The sequence below is a fragment of the Spathaspora passalidarum genome (assembly GCF_000223485.1).
Source record: "Spathaspora passalidarum NRRL Y-27907 unplaced genomic scaffold SPAPAscaffold_2, whole genome shotgun sequence".
NCBI lineage: Eukaryota > Fungi > Ascomycota > Pichiomycetes > Serinales > Debaryomycetaceae > Spathaspora > Spathaspora passalidarum.
In genome coordinates, this window is record NW_006767426.1 from 2065609 (window position 1) to 2078009 (window position 12401).

The 12401-nt window shown below is 35.1% G+C and overlaps 4 protein-coding genes across 4 annotated transcripts; 1 reads left to right on the forward strand and 3 right to left on the reverse strand. All coding sequences in view use genetic code 12, as the record gives it.

Annotated features, from left to right (window-relative positions):
* Positions 1 to 21: 21 nt before the first annotated feature.
* EPL1 (Epl1p) lies at positions 22 to 2592 on the reverse strand (the record flags this gene model as incomplete). The annotated part of the gene is made up of 1 exon (XM_007374123.1): positions 22 to 2592. A coding segment is annotated over one exon (1039 nt), but the record flags the coding sequence as incomplete, so codon positions are not given.
* A 2161-nt stretch (positions 2593 to 4753) lies between these two features.
* Positions 4754 to 12052, forward strand: SPAPADRAFT_149728 (uncharacterized protein; the record flags this gene model as incomplete). The annotated part of the gene is made up of 2 exons (XM_007374124.1): positions 4754 to 7057; positions 7226 to 12052. The coding sequence occupies 2 exons, from the start codon at positions 4813 to 4815 to the stop codon at positions 7519 to 7521; spliced, it is 2541 nt and encodes an 846-aa protein (XP_007374186.1).
* MKC1 (mitogen-activated serine/threonine-protein kinase) lies at positions 7597 to 8850 on the reverse strand (the record flags this gene model as incomplete). The annotated part of the gene is made up of 1 exon (XM_007374125.1): positions 7597 to 8850. One exon carries the CDS (start codon positions 8848 to 8850, stop codon positions 7597 to 7599), a length of 1254 nt encoding a protein of 417 aa, XP_007374187.1.
* On the reverse strand, positions 10464 to 11645 carry SPAPADRAFT_60036 (uncharacterized protein; the record flags this gene model as incomplete). The annotated part of the gene is made up of 1 exon (XM_007374126.1): positions 10464 to 11645. The coding sequence occupies one exon, from the start codon at positions 11643 to 11645 to the stop codon at positions 10464 to 10466; it is 1182 nt and encodes a 393-aa protein (XP_007374188.1).
* Positions 12053 to 12401: the final 349 nt, after the last annotated feature.

A 12401-nucleotide genomic window follows, 5' to 3' on the forward strand; every position in this document is an offset into this window, starting at 1 on the left:
TTATAGAACCTTGTTAATAAACTAAGATATAGAGAAAGATAAATATTGTAGGGATTACAATTGGTACAAAACTTTAAAAAAAAATTTAATAACCATTACACTATAATACATACTTTAATTTTGTCCTAAAAATGTTAGAACCAGTTTGTGAATCTCTTCGAGAGAATTCAAAACTTGAAATGATTGTACAACATATATACACAAGAACTAAAATCATCAGCCCTATCAATTTGGAGGGTTGGTTTCATCAGAAGAAAGTTTTCGATTAGCAGTAGAGTTCGAATATGGTCTGGTGGATGACGTACTGGATTGGCTCCCTTGTGAAGATGATCTTTGAATACTTCCACTTGGAATTTTAGAAACCTGGGCGACTTGACGTCCAGCAGCAATACCTTGACGTTGTGGCAGTTGCTGTGAACGAGATGCCGCGGCTTGACGAGCAGCTTGTTGCCTAGCATGAAGTTGAGCTTGTTGCTGTGGAGTTAATTGACTTTGATCTTGTTGTTGCTGTTGATTTTGTTGTTGTTGCTGCTGCAACTGAGCTTGTTTATTTGCCAATTGTTGTTGTTGAAGTGCACGCATTCTAACTTGTTGCATATAAATTTGTTGCTTTTGTTGCACAGATTCCTTTAACAAACCATAAGATTTCGACAACAACATGGAACCAAAGCGAATAGATTGTGTATCATCACTAATGCAATTTAATTTGGATGGATCCAAGCTAAATGGATCTAATAAACCTATTTGGTTTTCTGATAAATCATTGTCAAACCTCCAATGAGAATCCAATCTAGTTATAGTATCAACCTTTGAATCATAAACATTTGGAATAGCTGATTTTTCTTCTGAATCAACATCCATAGCATCTAAATCCAAGAATTCATCAATAACATCATCTGGTCTTTTAACCAAGCCTCTCCTGTCAATATATACCCGGTTATTTCTACCAGCTCTCTTTCGTAATCTGAAAATTGGATCTGATAACTTAGCTGCATCATCAACCTCTCGTTGTCCTTGACGATAACCATAACCATTATTGTAAGCATTAAAATTATGTGTTTCAATATTATGCAATAGCTGAGCAATGTAACTGACTGAAGTGTATTTGTTGTGATCAATACTATCTTGAAGTAAGGACAGTATATGTGGGAATGTCTTTGTTGGAATTAATTCACCATTAGATCCTCTAAATGTTCTTATACCAGGGATTGGTTTACCTTCTTCCAATAATTTCTTTAAAGATTCACTTATATAATTAGATGTATTGATTTGATGGAAATTGGAAGCAGCAATAGATGAATATGGGATATGACTTAATTCCTTGGTGTTGTCATTCATAGAAATATCAAAATGAGGTTGATATGGATCATTTGTAAGATTAACATAACCCTTGTCTTGTTCCTTCCTCTTACGTAGCTTATCAAATACAGCTCTCTTAATGGATTCGTTCTTTTCTTTCAATACTAATGATACAGTAACAAGTTCCATATCTGGAATCTTGGAAGGTGGTAATTTGACATATGGTTGACTCGTAGCAGCACCTTCGGCAACAGGTTGTGGTTGAGGTACATGCTTGTCTTTGTGGACTGTGGGAACTGGTGCATGTAATGATTCTCCTTTTCTTCTTTCTTTTCGCTTGACTTCTCTTTCTTCCTCTTCTTCTCTGGGTTTGATAACCTTTTTCCGTTTGTGAGGAAAGAATAAATAGTCATCACCTTTGACACCAACAGTACGTTTGAGATTCTTGGCTTCACAACGTAATTTGAATATATCTAATTCAGATTGTAAACTTTCAAGTTTCATGAGTTCTCGCTCACTTACACTCAATACTAAATCTCGAGCTCGGTGCAACGATTTCTGTAATAATCTTATTCTTTCAGCACCTAAAGTATCAGCTCTTCTAGTCTTACGAGCTTGTCTGAACTCACGACGTCTAAAACAAATATATGGGTCATTATCATTATCTTTTTCATTAGCATTGGGATCTTCGAATTTCAACATAGGTTTTATGGACTTTCCTTTACGTTCAATTTTACGTTCCTTCCAATGTTCATATATGGGTTTACCAAACAATTCAAATAACTTAGGTATTGGTCGTACTAATCTTGTTGAGGTTTGCTCCATAGGATTCTTATCAAAGAGGGTTGTAAATGGTTCATAATTCAATTCTTTAGATAATCTCTCCTTTAAAGTTGTTGTAGATATATATTCAAGAGTGCCTCCACTTGATTCAACATAAGGATTATTTGATTTGACCGTGCTTTTAAATTGATCTATTATATAAGTTGATAATTCCTCATATGATAAGATATTGGAGGGATCCATGGATAAAAATGGTTGTCTAGATTCAATAGTTTTCTCCAAACGATCACAAATGGTTTCAAATTCAAGTTCAGTACATTTTCTAGTATTCTCCTCCAGCTTATTCTTTTTTGCATTAGGAACTTTGGGATAATGCTTGGTCAAGGTGTCATTAAAGAATTGTTCATCTATTTCATCCATATTATATTCCACACCAACTGTATCTTCAACAGTGGCACTAAACTTTATGTTGGTCTCTGGTTCTTTAAACTTATGATCATTATAATATTTAGAAGCCTCTGGCCATATTCTGGATGCATCTGGAGTTGGAATATATACACTTGTATGACCTTTTTCTGCATCCGTTTTATCCCCAGAATTCTTGGAGCCAAGCAACGCCTTTTGCGCAGCATTAATGACTTGTTGTAAATGCACTTCATCCTCTTCATTCTTATCGACCCCGGTTTCTATAGCATGAATATCACGTGGTGGTTGTGTACCATTTGATGCGCTCAAATGATTTACTTGACTTGGTTCTAATTCATTATTTATATCTAGTGTCGGCAAATCCTTTTGTTTATATATAGTTAACGGTTGTTTCACTGATATCTTCCGCTGTCGAAACCTGGCACCAGCAACATGATGTTTTGCCTTACTAGGCGTTTTCGCTGGTAGTATTGCCATGCCTTGTTTCTTCTATAATGTATATTTATGCCAAAAAAAATTTATGCCAGCAAGCAACTAGGGAAGTAAACAGTGTCCCTGATCTCTTTTTCTTTAGTCAAAATGATGGATTGCTGTTGAATATTAACAATGTTATGGGTTGTGTTTACTTGACAAGCTTTCAACGAAATTGGGAAAATTTTCAACCGGTTAACTATTGAAGATTGGATGTTACTCTAGTAAAAATTTTTTTCTTGCGCAGAACTCCCGTGGACGGAAACACTAACAAAAAAAAATTTGGTGTATGCAGATATTAAGGGGGGTGGGTTTGGTAGTCAAAGCAAAACAAATGGACGAATTTAGACAAATCTGTCACAATCCATGCAAATTAAACGGGTTGAACGGTTGGATTCCGGAATTAGTGGATGGTATTTAAAAGTGACGGTATGCCTAGTAATGTATAACCCCTTTAGTTGATTGATTAGTCGGGATTTACCCTGCTTTGGTGGGTGGGTTTGTAGATAAGTTAATAGGGGTTGGACGACGTGGACACCTATTTTTTTTTTTGCCCTCCGTTTCAAATGGAAAGCGGAAAAAATGATTATTTTTGGAATTGGGGGAGAATTGCTAAAAATGGAAATCTAGTCATGTGACACGATGTATCACGTGAGCAATGGTATGCGGTCATTTATACAACTCTAGTGGTTATAAAAGACCCAAGTCCCATGCACAGATACATAGACGTTGCATGATCTCAATAGTGTTCTAAGTTAGTATTAACTTGATTATCACCTTCGAGGAGAATTTTGATTCACTTTTTGATACTGAACAAGCAGATTCGCTCAGGTATAACTGTCCACATATTTTTGGTTGCCATTAATTGAGCAAGCACGGTGAAACACTTTAAAATTTCGTTAAATCATATTAAAATTGAAACATCATGTTTAAAATCAAGTTGACTTTGTATTTCTTTAATTTTCATCCAATTCTATGGAGAGTGAGTCTGAAATCCGATGTGTAGTTGGCTCTGCTGAATTTTGGAAGTAGCCCCGTCAATTAGGCATCGTATTAGATGTGAAGAACTGAAATAACGGACATTATGGTAAATATTTACCAAGAAATCGAATTGCTTATGGCATTCTGATCACTATCATTCATATATAAATGAACCTAAACCGGGTAGAACATAAAAGAATGAGTTAAGGATGATATTTCACTAACTTTTTTCTTTCTTTTTTTTTTTTTTAATTATCTTTTGTAGAAGTAACCCAGAAAAGGCAAATCCTACTATAATTATTTGACCCGGGATTATATGCAGTCTGCCAGCGTACCAGGGTAGTAGATTACGCCTGTATATAATTTAGGCAATGACATTTTCCCCAACCAAAAAAAGAAGTAGCATTATTAGTTTTTGCGACATTGTTAACAATGAACTTTATGCCCATGGTGTCGGGATTATATGCAGGTCCGGTACGATTATTAAGCCACTGAACATGATGTTGTTTCCTTTCCACACTTTGTTACTGCGGGTAAAAAAACGGAGAAATAAAGACTCAAATTTTAGGAGGGTTAGAATTGGAATTATCTTAACTAAGTAACGTGGTTGGAATTTTTTAATTGACGTTTACATTCCCTACCGAAATTACCGACACAAATTTCTTTTCATTGCAAACTCAACTACACAAGGTTTTTCGCTTTACATTTTTGACAACCAAAACAAAAAGGCAACATTTGATGATTTATTAATAGAAGTACAAATAGAGTTATAAATACGACAATCATCATTCCCATTTGCCATCACGACTTAGACTAATACATATAGAAGCTTAACTATTCTGTACCATAGTTATGACACTGACAACAGTCCCTTTGAACAAGCTTCCACCGACAGCCCCATTCCTCAATTCCGTTTGTCCTGGGTTTACAACTTTGGATGATAATGTGCATTATACCCTTAATGATTCGGATATATCATTGAAGAATCAAGAGTTCTTATGGCCATTTTCAGAATCAGCTACCGACACACACACTGCACAATTGAATAAGACTTATTTGAACATTAGTCGTCCCCCTATTTCCAAGAATGAATCAAACACATATGTTTCTTTACCAAATCACATAACAAGCCTTTTTAAATCAGTTGTTAGAAACAATGATAAGGGAATGGAGGGCAATTTACACATAGGTGCCAATATTAATCCTTTAAGTCATGATCCCTTTAGGATTGTTAATTTGAACCCTGGTTGTATAACTAAGATAATACCTTTGCATAATCATACCGATGACAAATTGAAACAACACCAACAACAAGACAAAACCAAGAATAACCCTTTTAATAAACTAACCACTAACTTCAACAGGTTATTGAATTTTGGGAATGACAGGAAGGGTGCCAATGATAGATTGTTTCATAAGTTGCTAGATAAGCCGAATAAGCTTATTCAAAAAGTGTCACAAAGTGAAGACTTTATCCAACAACTACGATCAGATCAAGCTGATAAACTTTTAGTATCAAGTCATGTTAATGTCTTGAATGTTTTTGCATTAAGTCCATCGTCAACATTTACAAACACCAAGAAAGTTGTTGGTGAAAAACCTCCGTTGTTTACCCTGCAAGAGCTTCGAAGCGAAGATGCAAACGAGCAACAGAAAGCTGCTGCTTTTGCAGCAACCGAAATTGTTCCAAGAGTAATCCAAGAACCATTGTTGAGGGTGCAATTCAATAAATCTGCATTAATTACATCCATGACGACATTTGTTAAGTTTGATAAGGAACCAACTATTGTCTGTGGTTTTGAATCCGGCGAACTAATCATGATTCGATTATCAGATTTAACCTATCTGGTATTTGATGATTTTGGGTTTGAACAAGAGACTCCAAGCCCCTTTACTCCTAATGTAGCAGTTACCTCACTTGAAATTATTCATCATGTCAATTACGACTGTTTGATAGTTGCTGGGTTTTCAAATGGTGAAGTTGTTATTGTTGACCCGTATCCGAGAGTACCCTCAGCCAATGACGAAGTGCCGCCGACTAATGCTACATTCATGACAACAAGTTCATCGGAAGAAAAGATCAAGAAATCTGCAAGCGCAACTACTGGTTCCTACCGTAAGACGGAAATTGGAAGTGATTCTTATATCACCTATTTTAAAAAGTTTGATTTGAGTCCAATAAATAAGTTAAATTTTGAAAAGTTGAACCAAAGTCAAGGATATCCAGTTTATTTACTTGGTCACTTTAAGATCAGCCATAAGCCCATCACCGCGATTAGTTCGACATTGGAATACTCCAAACTGATAAATTTAGCTAAACCTGAAACACAACCTATGATTCTTGCTATTGCTGCCAATGATGGGTTTGTTCGTTTTATTGATTTTGTATTCACGTATAATTTAGATTTTGGTGATGAAACGAACAAAAACAATCATTCAATAGTCACGGACATAATTTCCAACTATTTCAATGATGGAATAACTGATGTTCAATTCTCTCCTGATTTTAAATTTGTTTGCGTTGTTGGTAAAGGAGATTTAATTGAAACTTTCAAAATGAGCTATTATAATGTTAATGGTTTACTTGCCAAAAATACTGGGACAAGCAATCATGTATCTACCACCAATGTTGCATCTACTGCAAACCCAGTAGCAGGGAGAAGATCCAGAAGTGGAACTATCAATAGTCTTAGTTCAGGAGGACAGATAGCAAATCCAATGTTTTTATCAGCTGCATATCATCCATATAATACATCATCAGTAGCTAGTGTCGATGCATCTAGGAATGAAAATAGCCCTACTCCCAGATTAATTAATTTCCCTTTGAAAGAAGTCTACCCTCCTATGATCAAAGATATTCAAATTGTTGGTAGATTCAAGGGACATACAAACACAGTTAAAGCCATTCAATTTATAAAATCCGACGATTCTTCAAATAACCTGGTTTATAAATTGATTAGTTGTGGATATGACGGAAAGACCATTTTCTGGGAATTTGACTATAAGGCCTTGCCCAAGGTTAAGAAACCCAAAGAGAAGCCTTCACAACAACCAATAACTAGAAGGAGATCACTTTATAAAAAACATGTTATTGGACGTAGTCCTAGTCCTGTCGGCCATAGAAGAGTTGGCAGTGTTTCTATTCATAGGTCATTAAGTTCCCCTGAGGACATATTAGCAGGAGGATCAATTGCCAATGCCACTATGAACATGACTAGTTTATTATCACCCAATGATATTACACCTGATCCAATTGCTGCAGCAGCCAGAGTCACAGACCAACTTGAGATTATTGTTAGTATCTACAAATCACTTTTTGATGTTCGGTTAAAACGTCATTATAGAAATATTTACAAGAAATCTGGCAATCATCCAAGACATGCTGCTATTATTTCGCCAATTGTTAATGATAAGTTGGTCCCATCGATTGAAATTCCCCTTGCAAGTGTTGATTTATCTGGAATTGTATACGATGGGAAAATTGATGGATTCTACATTGACCAGTATACATTTTGGGTGTTTGCGAAAAATGGAGATTTATTTACTTATACAATTGTTTAAATAATATAGATTTGGTCTCTACTACTTATTAAGTTGGTGAAAATTAAAATTAAAAGTCGAAAGTAAAAAATGTTTTTATTGAAATGTAGAATTGAAGAGCCTGGAGCCATCCAATCCAAACCCTAAATCTTCTTCTAATCGCATGTAATCATTCCCAGATGGTGTTGCTTGGGTTAGATTCTGATACAATTGATCATCGACAAGTTCAGGATTAGATACATTAGTCATGGTTGGTTCTAAATTGGAAAAGGCAAACTCGTCCAATTCTTGTGGCTTTGGAATTTGATAATATTGATTCTCAGTTAGTTGCAGAGGATCAGTATTAACCACCGCAGTTGTGTTTGGATTTTGTGAATGTGCCGAATTAAGATAATCATAAGGTGCGGGAGTTTGGGAAATATCCATGGCTTCAAATTGTTGTCGTTGTTCTTGTAAATGGGCTTCCCGGGCTTGTTGTTGTAAAATGGCTTGTTTAACTTCATGTTCACGTTGAAGCCTTTCTTGTTCTTCTTGTTGTTGTTGTTGTTTCTGTTGGATTTGTAATTGTAATTGAATTTGTTGCTGTTCTTCAATTGGTTTTCTAACAAATTCTCGGAAATTCTTGACTTCTTCAATTATTAATTGTTTCATATCTTCAATTGAATCAACTGTTTCAAATGACTTGAAATCGAATTTAACTTGACATTCAGGTTCATCGCGTGGATCATGCCAGACTTCTAAATATGGATGGTTAAGAGCATCTTCAACACTAATACGTTCGCTTGGATCCAATGCCAACATCTTCTCTAATAAATCTAACGCTAATGGATTGGCATTAGGGAATAGTTGTTTATAACTAACCTTTCTCATAATTGGTAACGATCTGACATAATTTTGAGCACGATGAGACCCAATTCTGGTTAAAGTAGCTTCCGGTGGAGTGCCCAATATCAACAAGATTTGATTCAATTGATCAACGTAATCTTTACCTCTGAATATTGGTTTACCTCCCAATAACTCTGCCAAAATACATCCAACTGACCAGATATCAATTGCTTTGGTATATGAAGAAAAACTCAACATGATTTCAGGAGCTCTATACCATCTAGTGGCAACATATTCAGTCATGAACCCCGAGTTTTGTTCTGGATTTTCCAGAAATCCTCTTGCTAATCCAAAATCGCAAATTTTCAATTCACAATCAGCATTAACTAATAAATTTCCTGGTTTCAAATCACGATGTAACACATCGGCCGAATGAATATATTTCAATCCGCACAACACTTGATATATGAATGATTGGTAATGCAGATCAGTTAAAGGTTGTCCCGATCTTATGATTTGATGCATGTCACATTCCATCAACTCTTCATAAAGGTAGATTTCGTTGAATTCACCAGTCAAAGGGTTGGGGATGATATCCAAGTCATATAAACATGTGATATTTTTGTGACCTCTAAAGAATTGTAATAGTTTTAATTCTCGTAAGGAGCGTTTGCAAAGGATCTTTTTGCTAAAAATATTAGTGATCTTCTTAATTGCAACATATGAGCCATCACTGGATGAACTATTATTAGAAGAGTCTGTGGTTGTAGTGGATGTTCCATCATCATATTTTGCTGAACAAACTATACCATAGGCACCATGACCCAATTCCTTTACTATCTTGAATCTGCGATCAATTATGAATTCTTGGTTATAGACTTTGTTAACGGTACGTCCGTAGTAGATAGGAGCAGCTGCCCCGGTGTCATCTGTTTTGCTAGACATGGTTTATGTTCTATAAGATGCAAAAAAATTTGTGTGCTTTGTGTGAGATTTTGTGAGTAAGAAAAATCAGTTCTTCAAATAATGAGGTGATGTGGAGATGCTTGTGTGATCTGAATGTAATGCACGATCTGGAACCAGGGCCTGTGTGGTAGGTGTGAGTGTAAAGATGTGTCAACAAAAAAAGGCTAAACGCAAAACTGATTGTCGCAATGGCTTTGTGTTGTCAATTAATGATGACTTTGGTTTGTTTGAAAAAAAAGTAAGGGATGATTATTTAAAGGCGGAGTGACAGCAAATCAAAAGAAAGGCGCGGACTGAGGGTGGTTGTGTGTGCAAGTGTGATCAGCCAGGGCGGGCGGTAGAAAAATTTTGGTAGTGATTAAAGGTCAGCAAAAAAATTAACCCCGTAGTAAATTTAATTACCTTAAGATTTCAACGAGTGATTTATTTCAAATTAAAATGTCACAAGTTTCGTGTGGGAATTTTTTTCAGAGTCAAACTGTCCTTTTATATTTCAAGCTGGACAAACCCCCCCCCCCACCACCCACCTGTTAGTACTTTTCAGTTTCCCCCAACTGGCTTAGGATATTTTTAGAGTCGAAAATTTTTCAATTGTAATTACGAGTGAATTGTTAAGATTTGGACGCGAGCAAAATTTATTTTTAGAAACTTCTTTTTTTACTTTTTAGCACGAAATAATGCAGTATTCTGTTTCTAATTTAGGTTGTTTTTTTTTTTTGCAACAAAGTACTTGGAATTGATTGGTGGTAGATCCTGGAATTGCTGATCATCTCGGTAAGATTAACATATTTGGACAATTTTACGCGATCCTGTCAGGGGTTATATTATGTGTTTCTATAGGAACTACCAAACAGTACATTTTAGCAACAAGATGCCTAGATCTACTTCATTTCGTCCGAACTTTATACTAGCTACTACTTCATCTTTCTTTATCACGTTCAATTTTACAAAGTCAAATCTAAAAATAGCCTACTCGATAGCAATTCGTAAATAAACGGCATAATGTGTTCCGATTACGTCATAAACTACTTGTCTTTAAATTTTTTTTTTTGCTTTGTTCAATTTTGTTTCGATATATGCTATAAATAAACGAGATTTGAAATTTGACAAACGGCTTCATTTATTTTAACTTGATACGACAAATCTATTAGTAAATGCTTACTAATCTGGAATCAACTTAAATACCCATTACTCTTAAAGTATTTGGTCAATTGACCCAAACCTTGTTTGATATCGTCACTACTATTTCCAAAACCAACTCTAATGTATCCTCTTTTGTTGTCGAATACTTCGCCAGGAACAACCAATGTCTCGAATTGTTCAACTAATTCTACACACATCTTCATTGTATCAATACCTTCGATGTTTACTTTGATAAAACAAGTAGAGCCACCTTTGGGTCTCACCCATGATAATAAGTCAGTGTTGTCGATATAATCTTGAAGGATCTGTAGATTTGTTGTGCAAATCTCATAACTCCTTTTAAGTATAGTCTTATAATTTTCTAACGCAACTGTTGCCAATAAATCATCAATAATTGAAACAGAAATAGTATTATAGTCACGTTTAGAATATAATCCATTGATAACATTACTGTCTTTAGTCACAATCCATCCCAATCTTAATCCAGCCAACAGGAATGCTTTACTGGTAGAAGAAGTGGAAATTGTTTTGGTATATCCATAACTAACCACAGATTTAGGAATATTATCCGAAATTGAATGATATAAAGGACGATATACTTCATCACAAAGCAAATACATATCACTTTGAGAGCAAATCTTAACTATTTGCTTCATAATATCATCACCCCATACAACCCCAGTTGGATTATTAGGATTATTGATAATCAACAACTTAGGTGAATGTTTGGCGACCAATTCCTTCAATTGATCAAGATCGGGTAAGTAATGATTTTCAAAATTTAAATCCCAACTAATGATATTTTCAGCTTTTCCGGAGAATGCTTGCGAAACTGACAGTAATTGTTGATATGTTGGATTAACAACAATAACTTTATCATCAGCATCGACCAAGGAATAAAGAGTTAAGAAATTAGCACCAATTGCCCCATTTGTAATGACGATATCCTCTGGAGTAATACTACCTCCATCTGAACTATAAATATTGGCGATTGCTTGTTTTAATTCGGGAGATCCTCTAATATGACCATATGTTAATTTAGTGTTTAAGATCTTTTCTGTCAATACTTTAACATTTGAGTCACCAGCAATTAACCCAAACAACTGGTTAAAACTAAGCGAATCAACGCATGTTTCTGCCATGTTATACTTAATTTTAGTTTCATATTTATCCATGAATTGCTCTACGGCAAAATCTTCTTGCTTGACCATTTTGCATTAAATGAAGCTCAGTGTTTTACAATCTCCCCCACTAAATTTCATGAGCATTTATGATGGATGGCGCGAACCCCCAGTAAAACGGAATTTTTAACCGAAAAAATGCATTCTTTTTTGGGAAATATTTTTCCATGACTACTCGTCAGATCGAATCTTGAAACAGTTTCAAAATAAGATCGTTTCAACGCCTGAAACAACTTTATGGTTGACTAGTGGCCGCATTATCAGTTGGCTGAATTTCATAGCCAACTGCAATCATCTGTTTTCAGAATTACATATTTCTCCTTTCTGCCGATATTTTGTAGAATTTCTTGGAATATAACATATTCTTATTTAATAATAATTGAAAAGGTACCTTCACCCCTCTTATTCTACAAAGAGAATAAACAATAGTTAAAGTCAAAAAGAAATATCTAGTTTTCGAGGATCAACTAATATTTAGAACTGAGGTGTGGTGATTCAAACATGTTCACACAAAATGTAGAAAATTAGATGTTGCATTCTGCTTAATTTTTTGCAACTATAGTGTGAAATTTGCAAACTGGCAAAAAAAAAAAAATAAAAAACTATTGGCTTTCACGTGAAGTGTAATAATTCGCGTAAATACATCTCTATATTGTTTCGGGAAAGCTCCGAGGAATTGTAATCATTTCATTTTTTATTGTTTGAAATTACGAACAGAGTTTTGCAGTGAAATTATGGTAACTCAGCCTTTAAGGTGTTTCAAGGTGCTTACCCATGGTTAACAGG